This window comes from Sitophilus oryzae, unplaced genomic scaffold (assembly GCF_002938485.1).
Source record: "Sitophilus oryzae breed Bouriz unplaced genomic scaffold, Soryzae_2.0 scaffold_494_pilon_pilon, whole genome shotgun sequence".
Classification (NCBI taxonomy): Eukaryota; Metazoa; Arthropoda; class Insecta; order Coleoptera; family Curculionidae; genus Sitophilus; species Sitophilus oryzae.
In genome coordinates this window covers 2,548,907-2,575,327 of record NW_022147078.1, presented here as the reverse complement: position 1 = coordinate 2,575,327, position 26,421 = coordinate 2,548,907, and the positions used below count along the sequence as shown (strand labels likewise).

At 32.7% G+C, this 26,421-nt stretch overlaps 4 protein-coding genes across 4 annotated transcripts; 2 read left to right on the top strand and 2 right to left on the bottom strand.

Annotated features, from left to right (window-relative positions):
- Positions 1 to 65: 65 nt before the first annotated feature.
- On the top strand, positions 66 to 18,066 carry LOC115886708 (PR domain zinc finger protein 10-like). Its single transcript, XM_030905976.1, has 14 exons — positions 66 to 348; positions 406 to 838; positions 888 to 1,193; positions 1,251 to 1,346; positions 1,410 to 1,574; positions 1,639 to 1,769; positions 4,090 to 4,436; positions 4,909 to 5,164; positions 5,829 to 6,414; positions 6,763 to 6,958; positions 10,330 to 10,571; positions 13,272 to 13,580; positions 16,472 to 16,625; positions 17,906 to 18,066. Exons 1-13 carry the CDS (start codon positions 226 to 228, stop codon positions 16,489 to 16,491), a joined length of 3,210 nt encoding a protein of 1,069 aa, XP_030761836.1. The 5' UTR covers positions 66 to 225; the 3' UTR covers positions 16,492 to 16,625; positions 17,906 to 18,066.
- LOC115886710 (probable rRNA-processing protein EBP2 homolog) lies at positions 16,656 to 17,888 on the bottom strand. Its single transcript, XM_030905979.1, has 4 exons — positions 17,757 to 17,888; positions 17,613 to 17,696; positions 17,265 to 17,557; positions 16,656 to 17,204 (listed from the first exon to the last, which is right to left on the bottom strand). Exons 1-4 carry the CDS (start codon positions 17,799 to 17,801, stop codon positions 16,706 to 16,708), a joined length of 921 nt encoding a protein of 306 aa, XP_030761839.1. The 5' UTR covers positions 17,802 to 17,888; the 3' UTR covers positions 16,656 to 16,705.
- Positions 18,067 to 18,091: 25 nt separating the features above from the next.
- On the top strand, positions 18,092 to 19,312 carry LOC115886671 (ribosome biogenesis protein BRX1 homolog). The gene is made up of 4 exons (XM_030905924.1): positions 18,092 to 18,211; positions 18,266 to 18,542; positions 18,605 to 18,888; positions 18,965 to 19,312. The coding sequence occupies exons 1-4, from the start codon at positions 18,092 to 18,094 to the stop codon at positions 19,310 to 19,312; spliced, it is 1,029 nt and encodes a 342-aa protein (XP_030761784.1).
- Positions 19,313 to 19,352: 40 nt separating this feature from the next.
- Positions 19,353 to 26,167, bottom strand: LOC115886709 (CTL-like protein 1). Its single transcript, XM_030905978.1, has 10 exons — positions 25,994 to 26,167; positions 25,557 to 25,933; positions 25,340 to 25,506; positions 25,050 to 25,288; positions 24,828 to 24,995; positions 24,621 to 24,759; positions 24,282 to 24,567; positions 23,892 to 24,054; positions 23,064 to 23,285; positions 19,353 to 20,918 (listed from the first exon to the last, which is right to left on the bottom strand). The coding sequence occupies exons 1-10, from the start codon at positions 26,099 to 26,101 to the stop codon at positions 20,784 to 20,786; spliced, it is 2,004 nt and encodes a 667-aa protein (XP_030761838.1). The 5' UTR covers positions 26,102 to 26,167; the 3' UTR covers positions 19,353 to 20,783.
- Positions 26,168 to 26,421: the final 254 nt, after the last annotated feature.

Genomic DNA, 26,421 nt, shown 5'->3' with positions numbered 1-26,421 from the left:
CAAAATTGTAATGTTGGTACTCCTGATTCTGATTTATTTGACATTTTTCATTTGTCAACTGTGTTGTCAACAAATGAAGATTTTTTTCAGTTATGACGGCAAAATGAAGGCTAGTTTTTCGTAAATAAAGATTTTAAACTTTAAATGCCTTATGTAAATATTAAATAATATATCGAGAAATTCTCACATTATTTTACGAATTGAATTGTCCGTATAAAAGCAAATATGGATATAGTTAACGATTCCATTGAAGACCCAAACCAAATTCAGGACTTGAGATCAGCTAACTGTGACGACTGGTCTAATGATGAGGGCCCTAATAACAATTCAACTTTACTTTACATTGCTGTACGTATAGCATTGCTACCATTGAAAATTAGGTCTTTTAATAATATTTTCTTTAAGGTGGAATACATTGAAAAACAGAAATCCACAAACATCATCGAAACTTCTTCTCAGGCGACCCAAGATACTTTTACGGACTTTGTGACCCCGCAAGTAAGTCCCTTGGACCCGAACATGAGCTGTACAGCTCAATATAGTCCCGTACCAGTTCAATATGAAGAAAATCCTGACAACCAAATCAGTCCGATTGTTATTCAACAGTTTATTACTGAGGAGAGTGACACAGGCCAGGATTTTTCTACTAGCAATACTTTGGACAGTATTTCAAGCGAAATACCGGCAGTTTTGTGCAATAATGAATTAAGAGAGACTGAAAATCAATATTTTGAAATGGTTCAGGATGACACGATCAATATTTGTAATGATGGAGGGCTAGAACTTGTACCTGAGGCTGAACAAGGGGTTGAGTTATTAATTACTGACCATACTACAGGTAACAACTACTTTTAGATGTATTATGGTTTATTAATTTATTTTTTAAGGCATTTCCTATAGTGTAAACTCTCAACAACTGATGGTTGAGCATTGTCTAGAGGATAATCAAAATTTTTTGGAAACCATTGCACCCGAACCATTGTTAGAGTCTGATTTGCTTGAGCTTGATGAAAATACTGAGCTAAATAATAGCTCAGAGATTCCGAATATAGTGACATCTTTAAATGAAGAAACTATGAATACTTTGATACAATGTTTGTCGAATAAAACTATAGAAATTAATGACGCAAACCCTTGTAAGATCAATACCAGGAGTAGTAATCAAAATAAAGTTAACCCTGAAGAGGAATTATGTAAGTTGCATAGAGAAATGAATAAAAAAGGGTGTTTAGTGAGTGTTTTATTTTTAGTGTCGTGTGTTTATAGTATAATGGATAAACCGGTATTGTCCAGAGCTAGGGCATCTTTACCTGAATCATATTTATGTATCAACAGGGTCAATGAAGGTATTACAGTTGTTTTAAGTTATAAAGAACAGTAATTTTAATCATTTTTTTAACAAATTACAGAAAATGGTGTTTTTGCTAAGAAACTGATACCGAAAAAAACCCAGTTTGGACCTCTGGAAGGTTCCTTATTCCCTGTTAGTGAGTGTGTGAATAATAAAGATAAAAACCTTTGGTTTCATATATCAATCAACGGGAATGAGTATGTGGTTGATGTTACTGATGAAAGTATGTGAATTTTACTTATTAATTTGCTTAAATTTTGTATTTGTAACGCTTTTTTGTTATTCAGGTTTATCAAATTGGATGATTTTCGTTCGTAAAGCTGAAACTTTCGATGAACATAACCTAATTTTAACACAGGATGGAAACGGACTGTACTTTACGACAATTAGACATGTCAAGCCCAAGGAAGAATTAAAGGTAAGAATAATATACACTCGGATGCGAAAAAAAAGCAACCGAGAAATTTTTGGTCAAATTTTTATATTTTTGTTATTTTTAGTTCTATTTTTATGAATTTTTTAGCAAGCTGTATATAATTATATCAACTTTAATTTGTAAACTCAGGTTTTTATAAACTTTAGTATTTGGTATATTATACAGGGTTAATCGAGGTGTTGTTTTTTACGTTAACTTTAAAACATCCTGTGCAATAACTGCGTGTGTAAATTTTCCTAAAATATAATTTTACGGTCAGAACCATGTCTCTTCAGCATTTTGTTTTTTGGATCATGTCAATACATGTCTTGTTTAGAGCGAAATGAACTTACCAGCAATAATTTGCAATTTTTTCATTTCAATTTGAAGTGATTTTTCAATATGACAAAGCGGTTTTGGTGATTATTGTGGGGAAACTCTATTTCACTGACCAGTATAATTTACTGACCAGCTTATATACGTTACTACTATCTAAATACGTACAACTACCACCTTAATTTTGCTACTAGCACCCAAAAATTGACTACTACCACCTTAGTTTTGCTACTACCATCCAAAAATAAACTACTACCACTTTAATTTTGCTACTACCACCCAAAAATAAACTACTACCGCCTTAATTTTGCTACTACCACCCAAAAATAGTGTACTACCACTTTAATTTTGCTACTATCACCCAAAAATAAATTACTACCCCCTTAATTTTGCTACTACCACCCAAAAATAAACTACAACCACCTTAATTTTGCTACTACCACGTTAACTTTGCTACTACCACCCAAAAATATATTACTACCACCTTAATTTTGCTACTACCACCCAAAAATAAACTACAACCACCTTAATTTTGCTACTACCACGTTAACTTTGCTACTACCACCCAAAAATATATTACTACCACCTTAATTTTGCTACTACCACCCAAAAATAATTACTACCACCTTAATTTTGCTACTACCACTAGGGTTCCCAACCGTCCCGGTTTAGCCGGGATTAACCAGGAATTAGAAAGTTTGTCCCGGCGAAAGTTTTGCCTTGGCCGGGACCTGGAAACTAAAAAAATGTGTACTACACACATAATATATTTTATTTTCTAATATTTAATGTCTTGCTTCAATTATTTAAAAGCTTAAAAATAATTGTCCCGGAATCGCCGATGCTCAAGTTGGGAACCCTAACTACCACCCAAAAATAAACTACTGCCACCTTAATTTTGCTACTACCACCCAAAAATAGGCTACTACCACTTTAATTTTGCTACTATCACCCAAAAATATATTACTACCACTTTAATTTTGCTACTACCAAAATATTTAATATATCTAATTATACCCAAAAATAAACTACCACTGTAATTTTATTTAAATCTACGAAAATGTATTATTTCATACTTGAGTGGTTAAATTGCTAGAAATATTGATTTATTTACTTACTTAAAATAAAACTTGTAATAAAATTATGTATAGCATTTATTATTTTAATAATCTTCGACACAACATAACAGTCAAAAACAACATGTACAAATTATTACTATATAAATGTTATAGGTGGTAGTAATTTAATTTTGGGTGGTAGTAGCAAAGTTAAGGTGGCAGTAGTCTATTTTAGGGTGGTAGTAGCAAAATTAAAGTGGTAGTAGCCTATTTTAGGGTGGTAGTAGAAAAATTAAGGTGGTTGTTGTTTATTTTTGGGTGGTAGTAGCAAAATTAAGGCGGTATTACTTTCAACTAATCTCAAAAAGGAAATTTTAAATTTGGCCAGTAATATAGGCACCCCCCATTATTGTGAACTATATAGTACTATAAACTACTTATCATGTTTGACGTTTGGGAAATGCTCGGCAGGAGGGTAAGAGGTCGGGAAGCGGTACCAGCTTCATTAAATAAACTTCGGTTGGTTCTTAAAGAAGAATGGGAAAACATAACGCAATATGATATAATATGCAGCCTCAATGACAGTATGAACGGACATATACAGGGCGTTATAGCAGCCAGGAGAGGCAATACAAAGTATTAGGGCATCGTTTATAATTTTTTTTCTGTTTGTATACTTGAGTATTACAGATGTTTCTTTGAAATTGTGCCAAATTATTAGTATCTATCTTGCAATAAATTTGAGAATCATCTGCATATTGCTGCAATTTAGAAAACTGTAATTCCTTATCCATATCAGCTACATATAACGAAAATAAAAGTGGCGTATTTGACAAATGCACGTCGCGATGTTGCCAAGGCTACTTTTTTTCCGTTTGACTATTGAATTTGAAATAAAAAAAAATCAAATAAAACATTTTTTTTTCTAGTTTCACTACAGTCACAGCTACGCCCAACAATTCAATTTGGAACTTCTGAAACCCGTAATAAAGGATACCTGGCCGTGTTTCGAGTGTTCTGCGAAGTTCCCGACTTCGGAAGAACTGCAGAAACACCTAGACGTTCACGATGAAGAGGGAGACGAAAACACGAGACCCAAGAGGAGGTACAGGAGAAGAATGATGGTGTTAAGGAAGTCCCAGAGCGATATAGTCGAATGTAACATGTGCCAGGAACCGTTTGGCTCCACTGTCAGTTTCAGTACTTTGAAGAACCACTTGTCCAGGAAGCACAAGTTCAGCGGCGTGAAGATTGGCGATTATTTTTCGATTTTTCCGTAAGTTTTTGCGTTGCTCCTTTTGTGTTATTCGCCTAGATCATATACTAAGGGCTGGCAAAGATTAGTCTTGGGCGTTTAAGCATTTTTTCGGAAACTTGACCGTTTTTTAAATAAAAAATATTGTAATATTTGAGGGGTGGTTTCACCCCCTTGGAACTGGAATTTCGAAAAATCCTTTCTTATTGAACCTCTACACCCTAGAATCAACTTGTATGCCAAAATTGAGCCTCTTACGTTGAGTGGTTTGAGCAGGATCGTGATTAATCAGTGAGTCAAGGATTTTATATATTAGTATAGATTAATTTTATACCTGTTCTCAGATTTTATACATTTTCTACGCACTTTTCTACATACACGTAGAAAATTAATTTTCTACGCGTCGTTACCCAACCCTGGCATGAATGAATAACCCTGTAATTGTTGCTAATTTTTTGCCATCCCTGTATAACTACAAAAAAAAAATTTCCAGGAATTATGCTTGTAATTACTGCGACATGAGGTTCAGAAGGGAGATCCTGCTGAACATCCATCGGCTGGAGCACGATCCCGAGTTGTCTGTGGATCAGATGAACCACGTGTGCCCGCAGTGTTTGCGGAAATTTCCTACTCGGAAGCAGCTAGTGTTGCACGTCACTACGCACGCCCTGCCCAAGAAAGTGACCAATGAGGAGAGCGTGAAATGTAACGTGTGCTACAAGTCGTTTGCCAGGAAGGAAAGTTTGCAAGTAAGTGTATGGATTCAATTTGTTTTTTCTTCAATTCAATCATTGCTTTATTGTTATAAGATTTCTCTTATTTGCCAAGCTGTGGAAGGTAATAAATCAACATAAAACAAATATACGAAACTTAAAATAAAATGAAAAATATACGAAATAATATACATAGACAACTATGAAACTATGATCCCTTCCTGGACACAAACGGTACTTTGTGAGACAGGAAATTGTAGAGAGAAACAAGCCCTATAACATAGGATACAACATTTTAATGAACAGTGCTTTACATAAAATCAGTAAAATAAAAAATATACGAAATAAAATAAATGTACTGATTTCTTTCGAAAATGGACATCTATGAAACTATGAACCCTTCCTGGACACAAACGGTACATTGTGAGACAGAAAATTGTAGAGAGAAACAAGCCCTATAACATAGGATACAACATTTTAATGAACAGTGCTTTGATACATTTTAATGAACACTATCAAAAAACTAAAATACTTCAATATTATGACAAAGCCACGATTTCAATATTATTTTAATGCGATCAACATGACTGCGGCGTGAAATACATACTGATAATTTCTGATTTTTGCCGTCGAAGCGCTGCGGTCGAAATTTTTAAAATCAACTGAAACGCACCAAGTCTCTATGTTTATTATTTTTTAGAAACATATGTTGGTTCACGGATCCGAAGAGACCAAACCCCTGAAATGCGACAAGTGCGAAAAACGTTTTTTAACTCGCTCGGCCCTAACAAGCCACGCAAAGAACCACCTCACGGACAGGAAAAACTTCCAGTGCCCCATTTGCAACGAGAGCTTCTACCAGGTGATGAAGCTGAAGCTCCACATCCCCAAACACGCTCAAGACAACCAGTACACCTGTCCCTACTGCAAGAAAACCTTCAGGAAGTACAGCATCATCCGGAAGCACATCAGGACGTTCCACAGGGAACCTAAGTTTCATTGCGAACATTGCACCAAAATGTACTCAAGTCTCGAGCATTTGAAGAAGCACATGCTGAAACATTCGGATCACAAGGAGTTTTTGTGCGCGGACTGTGGCAAGCAGTTCAAGAGGAAGGATAAGTTGGTGGAGCATATCAGGAACAAGCATCCTGTGGGTAAGAAAAGTGTTGGGGGTGAAGTGCCCATTCCGAAAAAGAAGAGATCGACAGTTAAATACGAACCAGGCGATTACGAGAGGTATATTTACAAGTGTCACTCGTGCCGTGTGGGGTTCAAAAGACGTGGTAAGTTTAATGATTTTTTTTCCTTAAAATTAATTAGTTAATTAAAAAAAATATTAGTAAAATTCTAGACGTTTTTTTACACGGTGTATATGGTGGTCAGCCATTCTCCGTATCTCTCTCTCTATCTCTATATCTCTGCATAAAGGTCAGAAAATTTATCCAGGTACAATTTTTTTAAAATCTTAGACCATGAAACAACTAGACACTTATTTCCGTGGAGCAACGTGTAGCCAACATAAACCATTGACTGACGTCAAATATCTAGGCGAAAATAGATTCTTATTAGTATAAAATATATCCTTGTGATGATTTTCAAAATTTTAACTAATTTTTTTACTATTTTTTAAGGGATGTTAGTGAACCATCTCGCAAAAAAACATCCCGAAGTGAACCCGGACACTGTTCCCGAGCTGAGCTTGCCCATTTTGCAAACGACCAAGGATTACTACTGCCAGTACTGCGAAAAAATCTACAAGAGTAGTTCTAAGAGGAAAATCCACATTTTGAAGTGTCATCCTGGTGCTGAGCTTCCTGTAAACGTTAGGTAACGTATCTAGACCTTTTTTACGCTCTTAAAATTGTGAATAGAATTTTTTTATTAATATATCTTAGACCATATTACGACTAGACACATTTTTAGTCATAATATAGCGTTTCTGACGTCACATAATGGCAAGAAGTGTTAAAATAGATGACTGTTATCACTGTTATCTCACTGTAGATAAGTTACTTATAGAAAAAAGAAATGTTTCATATAAATACAAATTATGTTTTATATATTAGACCATAATAAGAACTAGATACTTTTATTTATTCAAATATTGTAGACACCATATATTATTGATTGACGTCACATCAGGGCTAAAAGAGATTCTTATTACATCCTAAGGAAAAGTAAAAAACTGACGGAAAAGTATGGTTTCATATAAATAGCTTTTTATATCTTAGACCATAATACATAAATATAACAACTAGACTCTTTTTTATTCGAATGTTGTAGCCACATTATTTTTGACGTCACATCAGGGCTAAATTAGATTCTTACTATGTCCTCATGAAACATAAAACATTTATGGAGAAGTTTAGATTGATTAATTGAAATATATTTCATATCTTAGACCATAGAGCAACTAGATATTTTTATTTATTCAAATATTGTAGCCACCATATATTATTGATTGACGTCACATCAGGGCTAAATTAGATTCTTATTATGTCCTCATGAAAGATAAAACATTTATGGAGAAGTTTAGATTGATTAATTGAAATATATTTTATATCTTAGATCATAGAGCAACTAGATACTTTTATTTATTCAAATATTGTAGCCACCATATATTATTGATTGACATCACATCAGGGCTAAATTAGATTCTTATTATGTCCTCATGAAAGATAAAACATTTATGGAGAAGTTTAGATTGATTAATTGAAATATATTTTATATCTTAGACCATAGAGCAACTAGATACTTTTATTTATTCAAATATTGTAGCCACCATATATTATTGATTGACGTCACATCAGGGCTAAATTAGATTCTTATTATGTCCTCATGAAAGATAAAACATTTATGGAGAAGTTTAGATTGATTAATTGAAATATATTTTATATCTTAGACCATAGAGCAACTAGATACGTTTATTTATTCAAATGTTCTAGCCACCATATATTATTGATTGACGTCACATCAGGGCTAAATTAGATTCTTATTATGTCCTCATGAAAGATAAAACATTTATGGAGAAGTTTAGATTGATTAATTGAAATATATTTTATATCTTAGACCATAGAGCAACTAGATACTTTTATTTATTCAAATATTGTAGCCACCATATATTATTGATTGACGTCACATCAGGGCTAAATTAGATTCTTACTATGTCCTCGTGAAAGATAAAACATTTATGGAGAAGTTTAGATTGATTAATTGAAATATATTTTATATCTTAGACCATAGAGCAACTAGATACTTTTATTTATTCAAATATTGTAGCCACCATATATTATTGATTGACGTCACATCAGGGCTAAATTAAATTCTTACTATGTCCTCGTGAGAGATAAAACATTTAAAGAGAAGTTTAGATTGATTAATTGAAATATATTTCATATCTTAGACCATAGAGCAACTAGATATTTTTATTTATTCAAATATTGTATCCACTATTGAGATTCTTATTATATCCTGATGAAAAGTATAAAACTCACAGAAAAGCATGGTTTCATATAAATTTAAAGCAATTTTTTATACCTTAGACCATAATAACAACTAGATACTTTTATTTATTCAAATATTGTAGCCAACATCTATTATTGATTGACGTTACGTCAGGGCTAAAAGAGATTCTTATTATATCCTAATGAAAAGTATAAAACTCACAGAAAAGCATGGTTTCATATAAATTTAAAGCAATTTTTTATACCTTAGACCATAATAACAACTAGATACTTTTATTTATTCAAATATTGTAGCCAACATCTATTATTGATTGACGTTACGTCAGGGCTAAAAGAGATTCTTATTATATCCTGATGAAAAGTATAAAACTCACAGAAAAGCATGGTTTCATATAAATTTAAAGCAATTTTTCATACCTTAGATCATAATAACAACTAGATACTTTTATTTATTCAAATATTGTAGTCAACATCTATTATTGATTGACGTCACGTCAGGACTAAAAGATATTCTTATTATATCCTGATGAAAAGTATAACTCTGACAGAAAAATATGGTTTCATATAAATAGAAATTTTTTATATCTTAGACCATATAACAACTAGACACTTTTTTTAATCCGAATATTGTAGCCACATTATGCTATTGCTTGACGTCACATCAGGGCTAAATTAGATTCTTACTATGTCCTCATGAAAGATAAAACATTTATGGAGAAGTTTAGATTGATTAATTGAAATATATTTCATATCTTAGACCATAGAGCAACTAGATATTTTTATTTATTCAAATATTGTAGCCGCTATTGATTGACGTCACGTCAGGGCTAAAAGAGATTCTTATTATATCCTGATGAAAAGTATAAAACTCACAGAAAAGCATGGTTTCATATAAATTTAAAGCAATTTTTCATGCCTTAGATCATAATAACAACTAGATACTTTTATTTATTCAAATATTATAGTCAACATCTATTATTGATTGACGTCACGTCAGGGCTAAAAGATATTCTTATTATATCCTGATGAAAAGTAAAACTCTGACAGAAAAATATGGTTTCATATAAATAGCAGTTTTTTATATCTTAGACCATATAACAACTAGACACTTTTTTTAATCCGAATATTGTAGCCACATTATGCTATTGCTTGACGTCACATCCGGGCTAAATTAGATTCTTACTATGTCGTCATGAAAGATAAAACATTTATGGAGAAGTTTAGATTGATTAATTGAAATATATTTCATATCTTAGACCATAGAGCAACTAGATATTTTTATTTATTCAAATATTCTAGCCGCTATTGATTGATGTCACGTCAGTGCTAAAAGAGATTCTTATTATATCCTGATGAAAAGTATAAAACTCACAGAAAAGCATGGTTTCATATAAATTTAAAGTAATTTTTCATACCTTAGACCATGTAACAAAGGGACATTTTTTTATCCGGATATTGTAGCCAACATTATACTATTGCTTGACGTCACATCAGGGTTGGTTGTAGATTTTTACTATGTCCTGATGAAACATAAAACATTTATGGAAAAGTTTAGATTGATATTAATTAAAATATATTTCATATCTTAGACCATAGAACAACTAGATTCTTTTTTACTCACTGATGTCTTGTAGCTATCATGAATTATTACTATTTGCGTTACTTCAGGGCTAATTTTTTTGGTAAATATCTAGTAGAATATAGTAATAAACAATGATTAATTATTTTTTTCAGAAAACCGAAAGATGAAAATGAGGAGACAAAAACAGAGGAAACATCCGCGACACAGGCAACGTCCTTCTCCCTTACGGTGGGCAGTGTCCCCAGGATACCTAAGAACTGTCGGTGGTGTCACAAACAGTACGCCAGCAAGGCAAAATTGATACAGCACGCCAAGAAGGAACATCCAGACAAATCTGTCAAAGAACTGATGCGATCCCTAAAAGTGGCCAAACCTAAAGATACTACAGCTCAACGTAAGTATTAATTTGGATTTTTAGGGTTCCGTACCCAAAGGGTAAAAACGGGAACCCTATTACTAAGACTTCGTTGTCCGTCCGTCCGTCCGTCTGTCACAAAGGTCCAAGAACAGTTAACCTAATAGGACTGCTCATTCAGCCAAAAGTGTCCGCCAGGTGACGTCATTGTAGTCCTCCCTAACTCGCTTTGTGACGTCATTGTAGTCCTTGTCATGGTAATTAGTCTTTATCCGGCAACCAATAATACACACGTGCATTATTAGTTGCCGAATGCAAAACGTTCATTATTTAGTTTATTTATTTAAACACCTTATATGTATGCAGTATAGAAAACTAATTGTATAAATCGTATTAAATACTCGGATAATGCATTTTTAAGAACAGCAGTTCCCAACATCACTTTTTGCAAGCATTCTTTTTAGAGTACTTCTATATTTTGCTTTAAAATAATTAATAAACAATATTGTAGGCACTTAGTAAGCACTTTATCACAATCCACAACACAAAATGAACGTATTGATACACTCTATAGCTCTAAAAACTTTAAATTAAAGACACCCTTTTCACATTTAAAATTGACAAAATAATTAACTGAAAATTTCTCAGCTGTTATTTTTATACTTAGACAAGGAAAGAGAGGGGACAGCTAACACGCATATTCTCCCGTGATCGGTTAGTGAGGCCAAAATTCGATCGGCGGCCATACTTTGGTGACAAGATTTCGCGGTGACATCGAGAGAATTTTTATGTTTTTTGTGACAACTGTTGTGTTTTAAATTTATAAACTGTGTTGTTTAGTATGGTGAGATGTTCAGCGTATGGCTGCAAAGGCCGAAGCGAGAAAAAAGTGGCTGGAATTACATTTCACAGATAAAAATCGATACACAACTTTTGTTATGTGGTCATAAAATGTACATTTTTTCTTTATAGCAGTAAAAATATGTAAAATGCTTTTAATATGTTTTGTACCACATCCAAACCAAACTATTTTTAATAATTCCAAGTGGTATTTTCAATATCCTTTATTATAATTAATGTTTGAAACTATAAATAATGCTACTCAGCATGGATTTCTCCAGTGGCGTAGGGAATTATAATCAGAGAAATACAATTTCTGCAATAAACATTTTTTTATATATTTTACATGTAAAAAAATGTATAAAGTATTGTTATCAAATATGTAAAATAATTGTAAACTATAAAAAAAATTAAAAATTCTAGTGATAAAAAATCTATATGTATAGTTAAATTTACCTGCCAAGATTTGCTGGGGGTGGACAAACTTGTGGTGGGCTACTTGTTACTACATATATTTTTTTAAATATTCTTTCAAAAAATTGGCTAATTTAGGTGTATAATAATAGTCTCAGTGAGTAATTAATAAAAATTTAAAAATAAATAAAATAACACAAAGCTTCTAGAATTGTTTATTTTTTTGTGGAAAATTAGGATATTCTTATGATTGAAGGTAACAAACATTAAAAATTACATTATTCATTGAATCCGCACGCAAGTGTGAAGGGGAATGGCTAGATTCATTATTATACCGTATGGTCGAAAAAAAACGATGCCCAGTTGGCTTGTAAATGACGATCGACGACATTCCCCATATAATTTTACATATAAAATGACAGCGATCTTCATTTCATAGCTATCGCTGACGCCGTCTTTTTTCGATGTCGTTTTGTATAGTTTTTATGTCATTTTATATGTAGAATTATATGGGGAATATCATCGATCGTAATTTACAAGCCAACTGGACGTCGCTTTTTTTCGATTATACGGTATAATAATGAATCTAGCCAATTCCCTGCACACTTGCTTACGGATTCAATGAATAATGCAATTTTTAATATTCATTTGTGAAATTGTCATTTCCAAACAAACAAGACGCCGTTTTTTTCGGTCATACAGTATATATGTATATACACGTTTAAAACATATGTTATTACATTATTTTTTATTTAATTATACATTATACACACGTTAATAAATAAATAATTGTCTTGAAAATCAGTCCACTGTGACTGTTAAATAAATTTTGCATTATCGACTTAGATATTCTAATATTATAAAGGTGAGACTATAAAATACAAAATTGTATATGCATTACTCAAAAATGAACGATATATTAGTTTACGTTTTAATAAATATTTTTTATCGTTTAGGTACAAGCTAATTTCTGATGCTACGCCATTGGAGAATTTCGCGTGGTTACAAGTGGCTTCACTTTCAGCTGCCGTGTTACCTGTCCCCTCTCTTTCCTTGTCTAAGTTTTTATAAGTTTACCATAGGCAACTAAAAATACACACTATCATGACAAGGACTACAATGACGTCACAACTGTCAGCTGAAGCGCGGGAAGGGGCGAACGTACGTCTTATGAGGATGAGCAATCCTATTAGTTTACCGTTTTTGACAAAGGTCTATCTTATGAACCGTTATAGCTAGACAGTTGAAATTTTTACAGATGATGTATCTATGTTGCCGCTATAAGAACAAATACTAAAAACAGAATTAAATAAATGTTTATAAATAGAAAAGTACTTTTACTAAACATTATCTTTTAAGTAAGAATTTTACGTAGAATCTTGATGTTGTATAGATAATGAATGGTACGGAACCTTGGGGCGCGAGTCCGACTCGCACTTGACCAAACGGTGTATTTTTTGATCACACGGTATATTTTTCTTGCAGTTACTGATGATAACGTGACACTGCTAGAAAAATCCAAAGAAATCTTAGCCCAAAGTAAGGAGTATGTTAACGTAGAAAACGTCGATGTAAAAGATTTCGCTTCGACAGAGTTAACTGTCACTGATGACATATGTCTAACCAGGACGGCCAACTTAACTACCGACGGTACCATTACGGTACCGCTGGATTGTCTACACACTAGTGACATGGAAACATTCGGGCAACTGTCGATCGAAGACGGTATTTTGGATAGAAGTGACTTAAGTCACAGTTCCCACCTTTATCATTTGTTAGAAGCGACCAATAACGGTAAGTGAAATTGTACAGGGTGTCCCACTAAGAATAGCTCTCGGCTGTATCTCGGACAGTATTAGTCGCAGACTAATGAGACCATGAGAAATTGCTGGAAATTATTGTCAAGTTTGTAGGACGGCCGCTAGAGGGCGTAACTGTTATGGAAAATAACAAAATGGAATTTTTAAGAAATTTCGCCTAGATACGATATACTATAAATAATAGCTTCATAATCTTCAGTAAATTTTGGATCTTTTTTTACTGTAAAAATATACAATTTTGATGGTGTTAAGGTTGGGAATTAAGAAATCTTCAAGTCTAACGAAGTTTAAACCATTTAAGCTGATTTATTTTAATAAACATTGTTTACGCGATAACAAATAATATTTTACAGCCCTTCTTTTAATTTCTAAAAATCGGTATTACCCAGAAACTGTTTCGTATCCACGGGCATTACAAGTAAAAATCATTTTGCCAAAATATACCGTGCCTTTAATGCAGTTTAGTTTGAATCTGAATCTATTTCTAATAAAATTATTTTACTTCTTACTTTAATCAGACTAGAAGAAAAAAGCTTTACCGAACTTTGGTCTCAGATTAATTTGACTAAAAAAAGCAACTGTTAAAGTAGTGATTCTATAAATTTTATCGCCACATTCGGCCACGTTTGTTAAAAATTTAAAATAAAAGATAAACAGTTTGGAAAAAAATGAAAACTACGTTCTTCATTTTTGCGGATGCCAATGAATTCATTTAATATATAATATATATAAATATCATTATACAGGGTGTTTCAAAACAAATGCGAAAAACTTTAGGGGGTGATTCCTTGTTCAAAATAAAGGGTAGTTTGCTTTATAAACGTTGGGTCAAAAGTCAACCATTAGGGAGATATCGCGGTACAAAAATGTCGGAAAAATAATGTTTTTATTTTTTATCTTGAAAACGAAAAGAGATAGACTAATGAAATTTTATGGAAGCATTACTGTTATGAAAACACACTTTCAGGTAATTTTTTTACTTTTTTAAAATGAGTGGAAGGGGTTGAAATAAACTACCCCTATCATTCTTGTTAACGAAATTTAAAGAAAAATCTTATCAAATACATGCAAAAAAATTAATTTGGATAGTTTAGTTTGTTTAGAAACTTTTTTATCTCTTGTATTTTTTTGATAAAACTCACCGATTTGAAATTAAAAAATAAAATGTAAAGCATTACATGTCAGGACAAAAAACTTTTTAGATTAAGAATCTAGTGATAATAACGATAATAATAATCATCTAGATAATAACGTATTGCAGTAGAGTAATGTCAAATAAAATAATATTAGGAACATCCTAAAAAGTAACAGCGGCTGACTAGATTTTTTCCTAAAAAAATTACAGCAGCCCACTACATTCTTTATCAGAAAATGTTTTTTGTCCTGACATGTAATGCTTTACATTTTATTTCTTAATTTCAAATCGGTGAGTTTTATCAAAAAAATACAAGAGATAAAAAAGTTTCTAAACAAACTAAACTATCCAAATTAATTTTTTTGCATGTATTTGATAAGATTTTTCTTTAAATTTCGTTAACAAGAATGATAGGGGTAGTTTATTTCAACCCCTTCACTCATTTTAAAAAAGTGAAAAAATTACCAGAAAGTGTGTTTTCATAACAGTAATGCTTCCATAAAATTTTATTAGTCTATCTCTTTTCGTTTTCAAGATAAAAAATAAAAACATTATCTTTGTACCGCAATATCTCCCTAATGGTTGACTTTTGACCAAACGTTTATGAAGCAAACTACCCTTTATTTTGAACAAGGAATCACCCCCTGAAGTTTTTCGCATTTGTTTTGAAACACCCTGTATAATATATAATATTATATTATTATAATATAAAATTATATAAATATCATTATATTGTATAAGATTTAAATGTTATAAATTATAATAATTTGAACCACAGTGTTAACTAAACTGAGCATCAATTGAAGCGTAAAGTGCAAATTTTTGCATTAAGTTTAACTTCTTGTATTTTTTAAACTTTTGTAGGAATTTTGAATTTGCCAGCCAGATTCTAAAACATTATTTTATCGACTATCGAACCGTTCTTTGTAGTTTTTTTCAATTATTTTTCAGGGCCCATAATACAGGGTAAAACAAAAATGCGCACATTTTTAACAAAATTTTAAGTGAGCCTCATTTTGTGGAGGGATGGAGGAGATCCATCCATTTTTTGTGGGTAGTTTGAAGGAGGTGTTTTATACCTCGGGACGTTTAAGAGTTTTTTTGGCTATCGCTCTCCATTGCGATGTTTTCCATATTCTTATGATTGTCGGTAGAGTTTTAATACTAATAATTTTATCTTATTGTGAAATGAAGATATTCAGTGCATTTTAATGTATAATTAAATAAAGCAAACAAATAATTTTATAAAACTAAAAAATGTTACAGTTATACAGGGCGTTAAAAATTTATCTAGCTGGTATATTTAAATTATATGAACAGGTTTTATTATGTATCTTGGCATAACAAAAGAAGCATTTAACACTTTTTCATTAACGATACACTATAATCACTTAGTATAATCATTAGTTAATACGCATAATACTCAAAAATACAATATATTAATATCATAATGAGATAAATTTATTAGAATTAAAACCTTACCGAATATCATAAAAAAGGAAAACATCGCAATGGAGAGCGATATCCCAAAAAAAAACTCAAAAACGTCCCGAGGTATAAAACAGCTCTTTTAAAATACCCACAAATAATGGAAATCCTCCATCCCCCACCAATAATTAAATAAACTGCAAAGAACGGTTCGACAGTCGATAAAAAAAGCGTTTCAGAATCTGGCTAGCTTTTATAAAAATTTTATTTAATCATTTATCTGATTATAACTATTTTTTAAGGATTATTACCGCCACCCTGACAGATTACAAAACTTGAAGCATAGTTAAAAATCGTTATTATTCGTTATAGAGCAAATCAAAAGCTCTACTCTGTGATATTATGAATTTCTTTTAAGTTTATACATACGTACATAAAACAGGATTGTCAGGATATGTAAGTAAAATACTTTGTATACTATTAAGTAATAAAAATACGTTTATTAAAGTTTCAAATAATTCTTAAACAAAAAAATATTATTTCCTTTTAGTTTTGTTTTTTATCCTCCTATTTTTCCCTGGTCTGCTGTTCTTCATTTGACCTTTACCCTTCTTCCCTTTGCTAGGACCCTTTGAAGGTTTCCTGTACTCACTTATATCCGCAGCACTGTCTTTTGTGTTCAGCTTCATGCCCTTTTTCTTACCACCAAACCCGAACTTCTTATTTTTCTGTCTCCGTTTCTCTAAAGATTTTCTAGAAATTGCTTTGCTATTGGTGTTCTTTTTGGAATCTAAGAAGTCCAAGTCCTTTGAAACACCCTTTTTGTACTTTTTAACTTGGTCCAACATTTCTTTTTTCTCTTGCATTCGTTGTAGTTTTGTCTGAATCTGTAGCATTTTTCCTTCTTTCCTTTGTTGTCTTAGTTGTTTGACTCTTTCACTTCTTTGTTGTTGTTGTTGCTTGTGCATTAGGTGTTCCCTGATTTTTTGCATGTGCTCATCAGTTTTAGCCATTTCAGCAAAGTAATCCTCTGGTCTATAATTAGAAAAAAATACTGTTTAAAAGTCCTAGATTAATAATATAGAAATAATTTACCTTCTAGTAGGTAATCCCAATTTTGTAAGCTTGGGAATAGCTTCTAAAATTGTTGCCTGTGCCTGACGATGAAAGCACATCTCTCGTTTGAAATCATTCAACACTGGATCTTCGGTGGGTGAAAATTGTGGCAACTTCTTGTTATTCTTCAACTGGTTTTCACGTTTATGTTCGTGGGCTAACATTTGGGCTGCTAACTCAGGTGCTAGTGGTGCCTGATCGTTTACACTATCCAGTCTTTCTAGCCAAGTTAAATTTAGTTTTATTTCGTCCAATTTATGTTTTAGTCCTTGCTGAAAAATTGTGCATCAATTTCGGGTGCTTAGATAACGAAATTACGCAACTTACCACATTGTTTATGAATGATTTGGGTGCTTCGTGTACAGTATTGAGTCCTGGTTTCAGTTTTCCTTCCGCAAAAGCCTCTTGTAGCTAGAAATAAAGATATAAGTTATTGTTTCTTTATCTTGTTATAGGAAAAAGGGAACCTACTTCCTTATCGCTATCACTTAGTTCCGAATCGCTTGAATATTCCATATTTATTAATAATTAAATAATAATACAAAATAAAACCACGGTGTTTTTAAATATTGACAGTTTTGTGAGGTTATATTTGAAAACTCTTCTTTTTTATTTTCTAGGCCTTAAAAAATCGTTACCATAGAAGACCTAACTCCACTAATCTATAGCGATGATTTAGATGTTTTACTGCATTTTTCTGGTTGCCCTCTGTGGTTGCCCTGGTTGGAAGAAGCACGTGGATTTTTTGATTTCGGCTCTGCGTTTGTTTTTCGCACGTGAACTTCTGAACGATTTTTATTTAGAAAATGACTAAGTTAATGAAAAAAACTGTTAAAAGAAAACACACAGCACTAGAGGAAGTGGCTGAAAAGTCTCCAGAACCTTTACCAGCCGTTAGAAACTCTGAAGAGCCTATTCAGAAAAAGGTATGGTAAACATTAGCTTTTCTTTACTTGAATAATTTCTCAAGTAATTTTTAGAGGAAATGGACCAACAAGCAGCGAGTGTTGGTCTTTGCGTCTAGAGGTATAAATCATCGCGATAGGCATTTGATGGAGGACATAAAGAAAATGATGCCCCACCATAAACCTGAATCGAAAATGGAACGATCCAAAACTCTAAGCGTTGTAAATGAGCTTTGTGAAATGAAAAATTGTAACAAAGCCATCATGTTTGAAGGCAGGAAAAAGCAAGACTTGTACATGTGGCTTTCAAATGTGCCTAATGGACCTAGTGCAAAATTTTTAGTTGAAAATGGTATGCAAATAAATATAACTTAATTTGAGGTGTAGCTATGTAATGTATTGTTTTTTCCTTAGTTTCTACGATGGCCGAATTAAAACTTACTGGAAATTGTTTGAGAGGTTCAAGACCTTTGCTGAGTTTTGACAAAAACTTCCAGAATGAACCCCAATATAGTTTATTGAAGGAATTATTAACACAAATTTTTGGTGTTCCAAAACATCATCCAAAAAGTCAGCCTTTCTTCGATCATGTCTATACCTTTACGATTTTAGACCATAGGATTTGGTTTAGGAACTTCCAAATCTTATCTGAGGATGGTGCAGTGGCAGAAATCGGTCCTAGATTTGTACTAAACCCTGTAAGTTTGTAGTATGCTCACAAAATTTCATTTCAATAAAAACTGTCTTAATCTTGAACTCAAGGAATATTTTTAGGTAAAAATATTCTCTGGTAGTTTTTCTGGACAAGCTCTGTGGGAAAACCCTCATTATTTGAGTCCGGCAAGGTACAGGCATCAAGTACGACTCCAAGCAAAGAACAAGTATTTAGACAGAGTTCAGCAAAAAACTAATGCAGAAATCAACAAGCCCGATGGTTCAACAAAGCCAAAAATACCCTTGGAGGACATTTTTAAAGGAGACCCAGTAGAAAAAGCCGAAGAATTGAATAAAGAACAGGAACTAGAAAAGACCAAGGAGAAAAAAATGGCGAAAAAGAAGAAAGTTTTGAAGAAAGGAGGTACAAAAGTTTTGGTATCTAAAGCTAAGAAAGTTAAGAAGTAATAAGGGTGTTTTGTATATAATAAAAGATGTGATATTTTAAGTGTGATAGGTTTTTATTTAAATTGAATTACAAAGGAGTTTAAATAACTTATAAATATATTCGAAAATTACTGACTAAAAATACATATAAATAATTAGCAAAAATACATAAACATTCCTATATTACTGAGAATAAATAAATCAACAGCACCGATATTTTTTATGGATTTGTTACTTGAGGCACTTACTACTTTTTTATAAATAATATAGAATTTTCTACATATACATGCTACACCGAATACTAAGGGTATTCTTGTAAAATATTAAGAAATATAAACACCATACTATCGAAATAAAACGGCGTCGTAGCGGCCTGAGAAATGACAATGGCTGAAAATTTCTGCGCCTGTAAACTTTCTACTTTTTAAAAACCATTAAAAATATTTTTGTTTTTCACCATTTTCTATTTTAGTATTTTTTTCTTTAGAGAAATTATAATTAATTGTCATTTCAAAGGTCACCGTGGCGCCGTTTTTTTTTTGGGACTGTTAATATATGCGGGCGTATACTGATACTGAGATTCGTTTTTTGTAAATATCTTTAAAAAAATACAACAAATGGCAGTTTTCACATTTTAAAAGCTCAGACTTATATGATACAATTTTATATATATGTGCGTAAATACATAATATTTTTTTATAAGTACCGTATGATCGAAAAGAAAACGGCGTCAGCGATGGCTATGAAATAATGTTGCTGTCGTTTTAGGTGTATTTGTCCCATATAAATTTTTATATGGGACATGTCATCATTTCCCAGCTAACTGGACGCCGGTTTTTTTTCGATCATACGGCATTTTATAAATGAAATGTAATATTTAAGTAGAATATTACAGTAATTATATTGTATCTATGTACCCAGAGTACTGAAAAAATAATTTTAAATGGAATATCTTTGTATTAACTTGCAAATCAGGTTTTTTTCTTGACGAAATGGCGAATGCGCCTATTAAAGGAAACTTTTAATACTTGGAAATTGCCTGAATTATTAAGGTAGAAGTATGATAGATAATTCAACCGTTATAGATAAGTACCGTATGATCGAAAAAAGAAACGGCGTCAGCGATGGCCATGAAATGAAGATCGCTGTCATTTTATATGGCAAATGTCATCGATCGTCATTTCCTAGCCAACTTGACGCCGGTTTTTTTTTCGATCATACGGAATATATCTCTATAAATTGTACTTTTACACAGCATAATAATATTAGAGTATGTGCGTTATTTTATAATAGTTTAAACATGAATTTCTCAGCCTCTTAGAGTATATTTTACAATAATTATAATAACATCAATGATAATAATTAATAATAAATGCAAAAACGTGTCTAAAATGCGAGAAGAATAAAAAAATCATGACAAATACAGTGAGGGAATATCTATGCCATGAATAGCCTCGTTTTTTGTGCTTATTTAGCTGAAAAAAAAACTTATTTAACTCATTGGTTCGGTTTCTGTGCTTTGACGTTGCGTATTTCCGTTGTTTGTCACGCCCAAATTCTGCATCTGGATGCCATCTGGAGCGTCTCCGCTCTGGCACATGCAGAGGTACACTGTATCGAGTACCATCTGGAAATATTATTAATTTATTGTATACTCTCCAAAAAATCTTATATGGGTACTTGGCCACCGCAAGAAAATCTACAAAATAAAATAGCTATTTTTTGTAAACACTTCTACGTAGAGGTGTGTAGTTCGTGAACGAATTAGTTCCAATGAACTATTCCGACCCCGGAATGAAAGGAACTAGTTCCTGGTTTCTCAAAGGACTAGTTCCTCAGGACCTATTCCGGGATCGAGACTGTGTCCGATATAGAATAATATGCGACGGCGACGGATCGGCTAACGCGCGTAGCCCGATGGTAGGCAGGAGTGGGGAGTGCTAGACGTACGTTATCGGATCCGGACCTAGAGGAACTAAATAAAAGACTAGTTTACGTACGAACGGATCGGGCCAGCGCGATCGATGCTAGGCAGGAGTAGGGAGTTCCAGCCGTATGCCGTATGTTATCGGATCCGGACCTAAAGGAACTAGAGGAACTAAATAAAAGACTAGTTTACGTACGAACGGATCGGGCCAGCGCGATCGATGCTAGGCAGGAGTAGGGAGTTCGATCCGTATGCCGTATGTTATCGGATCCGGACCTAAAGGAACTAGAGGAACTAAATAAAAGACTAGTTTACGTATGGATCAGCCAGCGCGATTGATGCTAGGCAGGCGTGGGGAGTGCCAGCCGTATGTTATCGGATCCGGATATAGAGGAACTATAAAAAGACTAGTTCACGGGTATCTATTCAGTCGGCAGATCCGAGATATAATACAAGGCGACGACGATGGATTCGGTCTTGTCTATTGCCACAGAAAATTGTCGTGGATACTGTTTTTGATTTTTAGTTTGTTTTTTAAATATTTTATGGGAATGTTTCACTTTAGGTCCCTAAAATTAAGAAATATCTTATAAAACGAAGTAGATATTCTGAATTTTTAGACAAAAACAAAAAGCTTGAAGTGAGGAAAAATGCAATTTTTCGTAAAATTTTTGTAATATTTGCTACAATTGATTTGTGATATAGTTTTTTAAATTCTGATTTGAGTTTTTTTTTAATTTTTTTTTTATCTGCAATATCATACTGTGAATAGTTCTGACTGACAACGAAACGCATTAGCAAGCAAGGGGGATGTCAATGTTAGTCGGGAACTATTGTGAACTAAAGACCTAGTTCAAGGAACTATTCCTCTGGAGGAACTAGTTCCTCCCAAGGAACTAGAATTCCCACCTCTACTTCTACGTTCATCCAAACGGAAACTACTTGTCAACAGTTAAGTTTACAGATATACAAATTTGCCTAACAAACAAAAAAATGCTTAACGTTTCGGTAAGTTTATCTCTTTCCGTCGTCGGAAGCAAAAAAAAATACTAAGAATAAAGAAAAAAAAACTATTTAAAATATTTAAATTCAACTATTCGCGAACACTTTAGTTTTTTAAAACAGATACGCCTACAAGAAACCGTTGACGTTGTTAAAATGACATTATATCAAGTTAAACTTCAAAATTAACAATTAATACCTCATCACAATTACTTAATAAGGTAAAACCAAAAGGCCCCAAACTTTCTGTATGATTATTTTTAAATTTTGCGTATGTTATGTTTATTTATGTTATGTTCTTTAAAATCAAAGAAGCGATTGCCATACATTACTAACATCTATAGATGCATGAGCAATACATTTATTTTTATTAAATTGTATTAAAAAAGTCTCTTTTATTTTTCTTTTAGAAGCTTTCATTATAATTTTGGCGTTATTAAAATTTTTTCTGTGTCCTGTGTCCCATGGATGCTGACAAATCTTAGATCTGTAAAAATCTCCCTTTCTTAAATAATCAGTAAAAACCGTGATAAATTAAGTAAAATTTATCACGTTCACATAAAAATATAAATTCTAATATAAATTATACATATTATTATTATTATTTATTATAATTTTTTTTGTTTGTTCGTTAGGCAAATTTGTATATCTGTAAAACTAACTGCTGATAAGTAGTTTTCGTTTGGATTAACGCAGAAGTGTTTACAAAAAATAACTATTTTATTTTGTTGATTTTCTTGCAGTGGCGAAATACCCATATAGGATTTTTTGGAGAGAGGCATTCGCTACATAGGTATAGACATTTTTTGTATAAATAATATTATTAAATAATACTATACATACCTCATACAATGAAAGTACGCAGTGGGCCACGAAGAAGGCAAATATGCACACCAACAAGGTCGGGGCCGCGTAAAACGTCAGTTCTGGATTTCTACGGAAGATGGCGAGTCCCACGCACCCTGTCACGGCTGTCACGAAGCATTTGCCCAGAAACAGGATGAAATCGCCCAGAGAATTGATGGTGGCCACTTGCAGAGCGTGGGAGGTCAGTACTTCAAAAGCCTAAACAAATACAAAACAAACAATAACTAATTTAAATATATTCAGTACATTTCGGCCAAAAATGTACCGTATGATCGAAAAAACCGGCGTCCAATTGGCTGGGAAATGATGATCGATGACAATTTCCATATAAAATGACAGCAATATTTATTTCACAGCCATCGCTGACGCCGTTTTTTTTTCGATCATACAGTACTTATCTATAGTACTGTATGATCGATATGTACCTGATCGATATGTACCAGTTGTATTATAGTACTTCTACATTAATAACTCAGGCAATTTCTAAATATTAAAATGTTCATTTAATAGGCGCATTCGCCATTTCGTCAAGAAGAAAGTTAACACAAAGATGTTTTAAAATTATTTATATGTATATGTATGTTATTAAAATAAAAAAAACGGTGTCATGGTAGGCTTTGAAATGAAAATGTTTCATAATTTCTGTCTGGACAACTCCTATGACATTTATTTAAAAAATATAAAGACTTCTAGAGGTCAATCCAGTAAAAATTATGAAAGATTGATATTTCAAAAGAGACACTATGATGCTTTTTTTTGTTGATAGTAATATTCAAAACGCTCCAATTCTTTTTTAAAACTTACCGTTCCTGCCGCTTTACAAAAATTCGACCCATCAATGGCTATAACAGTGTAAGCGTTGTGGTTCAAATATCTGATAAATTTTTCCAGGCAGTAAAAACAGCAAATGCAGCCTCTCAGGGCGCACGCGGCACACTCGCTACCTTTTTCTTTATTCCTTGTGAACCTAGAAACGTAATTTTAATAAATTATTTTTTTTATCAACCTTATTTAGTAAAAATATTAGACCGTAAGATGACTAAATGTTCCTTTTTATTGTATATCATGTAGCCAACATGAATAAGCGAGTGACGTCACGTCAGGTCAATTCATAGAACATTACTTTAACAACAATGATTAGTGAGAACTTAGTTTTATACATTTAATCATTATATTTTCAGTTATATAACGTACCTTTCATGTAAATATGTTAATATGAGACGCGGAATCTTGAAAAGTGTGATTATAAGTGAACCCAAGGCGACTGAACCCAGATGGTACTTGATTAACTTGCCCATAGAGTAGCAAACATGATCATTGTTCTTGTATTTATGCCTGTAAAACCAGTGGGCCACTGAGCCAGCAATCACCATTTGCTGACAGGCCATAATAAACTCCGACGTCCATATCAGCCCTATGAAATACACCCACCACATACTTTTCACCCAGGAATCATCGTTGTATATGATCATTTTAAATTCTGTAAAATATATAGTTTTAAATATGGATTTATTAAGTTTTTGGGGTACTTACGGTTAAGTTTGTCTATGATCGAATTGTTTTTCAAGGCGGAATTCGTCGAGGGGGTTGTCAGTAATGCTGAGCCCTGTCCTGTGACTCTTACTCCGGATATTACATCAGTTCCCGGGTAGTTTGCGGTGGCAAGACATAACTTATTAAAAAAAGAAGTGTTTTTAATATTTTTTTTTTTTTTTGAGAAAATTGTTGAGGTGAACTTACCACAACGAATATCCAGAACATAAAGAAAAGAACAAGAACTATAAAGGTTAAAAAAGGTTGGAAAAACAGTCCTGGTAAATGCATAATGCATTTTGAAGTTTCCTTGAAAAGGTTTGCCAAGAAATCTACTTGTTTTCTCATAAAAATAATTATTATTAATATTATAACCTAAAATATACCATAGTAAAATTATTGTTAATAAAATATCGGTCTTCTACTCACTGTTATAACGGTAGCAATAATAGCATACCAACGAAAAGCTACTTCATTTCGTACAGACTCCAGCAATAAACTATATCTTTCGTTTTGCTCAGTTTTATCTAGATTATGCTTAATATCATAGTAAGTATACCACAAATATGCTGTTCCTCCTATACTCGCTATAGCAAATCCGATCATTATGAAATACGAGATTATGTGTGCCAGGCAATGTAATATTGTGATGGTTAGCAAGGATATTACTACAAAAAAACGTTATTAGAAATTATATTTGTTTATATTTTAGTACGTACAAAGGGAAAGCACTGCCAGCCCTAATATTTCCTTCCATGTATGATACAGGTCGCTTAGTATCTGTTCTAAAGTATCCCATCCATTGAGCAAGTCATAAAAATTCCTCAAGATCGACTCAGTGACTTCTTTTATAGGTTTTGGGATACAACGGTGTAAAACAGGCTTTCTGAAAAGTATTTTTAAAGAACTGTAGGCTTAGAAAGTTGCTAAAAATACCCTTCATAAACTGGTAAAACGGGGCAAGGTCCTAAAGGGGCTAATAAAACTGCTTTATCTATACTTCTGTCATTGAGGGACTCATAATTAAATCCGTATTTGCATAGATCCACACCAGATTTGTGATAATCGTAAAGCTCTTGTACTGTTGTTAAAGTCCTTGTTGGGCATTCTTTAACGCATATTTTGAGGGATTCTTTCAAGTCCTTTACATCGTAGAAGAGAAGGTAAGGTTTATCGGATGTATCAAGGCCTGAAAGTGTGAAATTTCCCATGACTTTGTTGTGTTTTGTGCCGCAAGTATTGCCAAATGAGTCATAGCCATTTATAATTCTGATCGGGTTTCCGTATACGAACGAGAATGCGGCGATTATCACCTACAAAGTAATTAGGAATTAATTAGATATTAAAACAAAGAGAAAACCGTAACGCCTTACCATCAAAAACCAGAATAAAATGAAGAGAATCAGCCAGAATACGTCGGTACAAGTTCTCTCCTCATTTTCCTCCTCCTGATCTTTTTCTTTCGAGTCGCAACAGCCCATGTTTATAAACAAAACTCTTTAAATCATTTCATTCAACTATCGGATCGGAATGTTTGGATTTTTCAGTTTGACAGACGCATTAAAAATTAATTAACCTACGAAAATTATATTCAAGTCTACATAAAATTATCGCTTTTATTAAAGAAATTTTGAACGAAATTAATATTTGAGTGTTTAGAATTTATTCCAGTTTATGAATAATGTCGAAAAAGCGTCGTTTTCAGCTTAAAATTGATTTAAAATCTTGGAATTTTTAAAGTGCCCGCCTAAAATTAAAATGATTACAGCGCAATCTGGTGGAGAAACTCGCGAACTAAAAT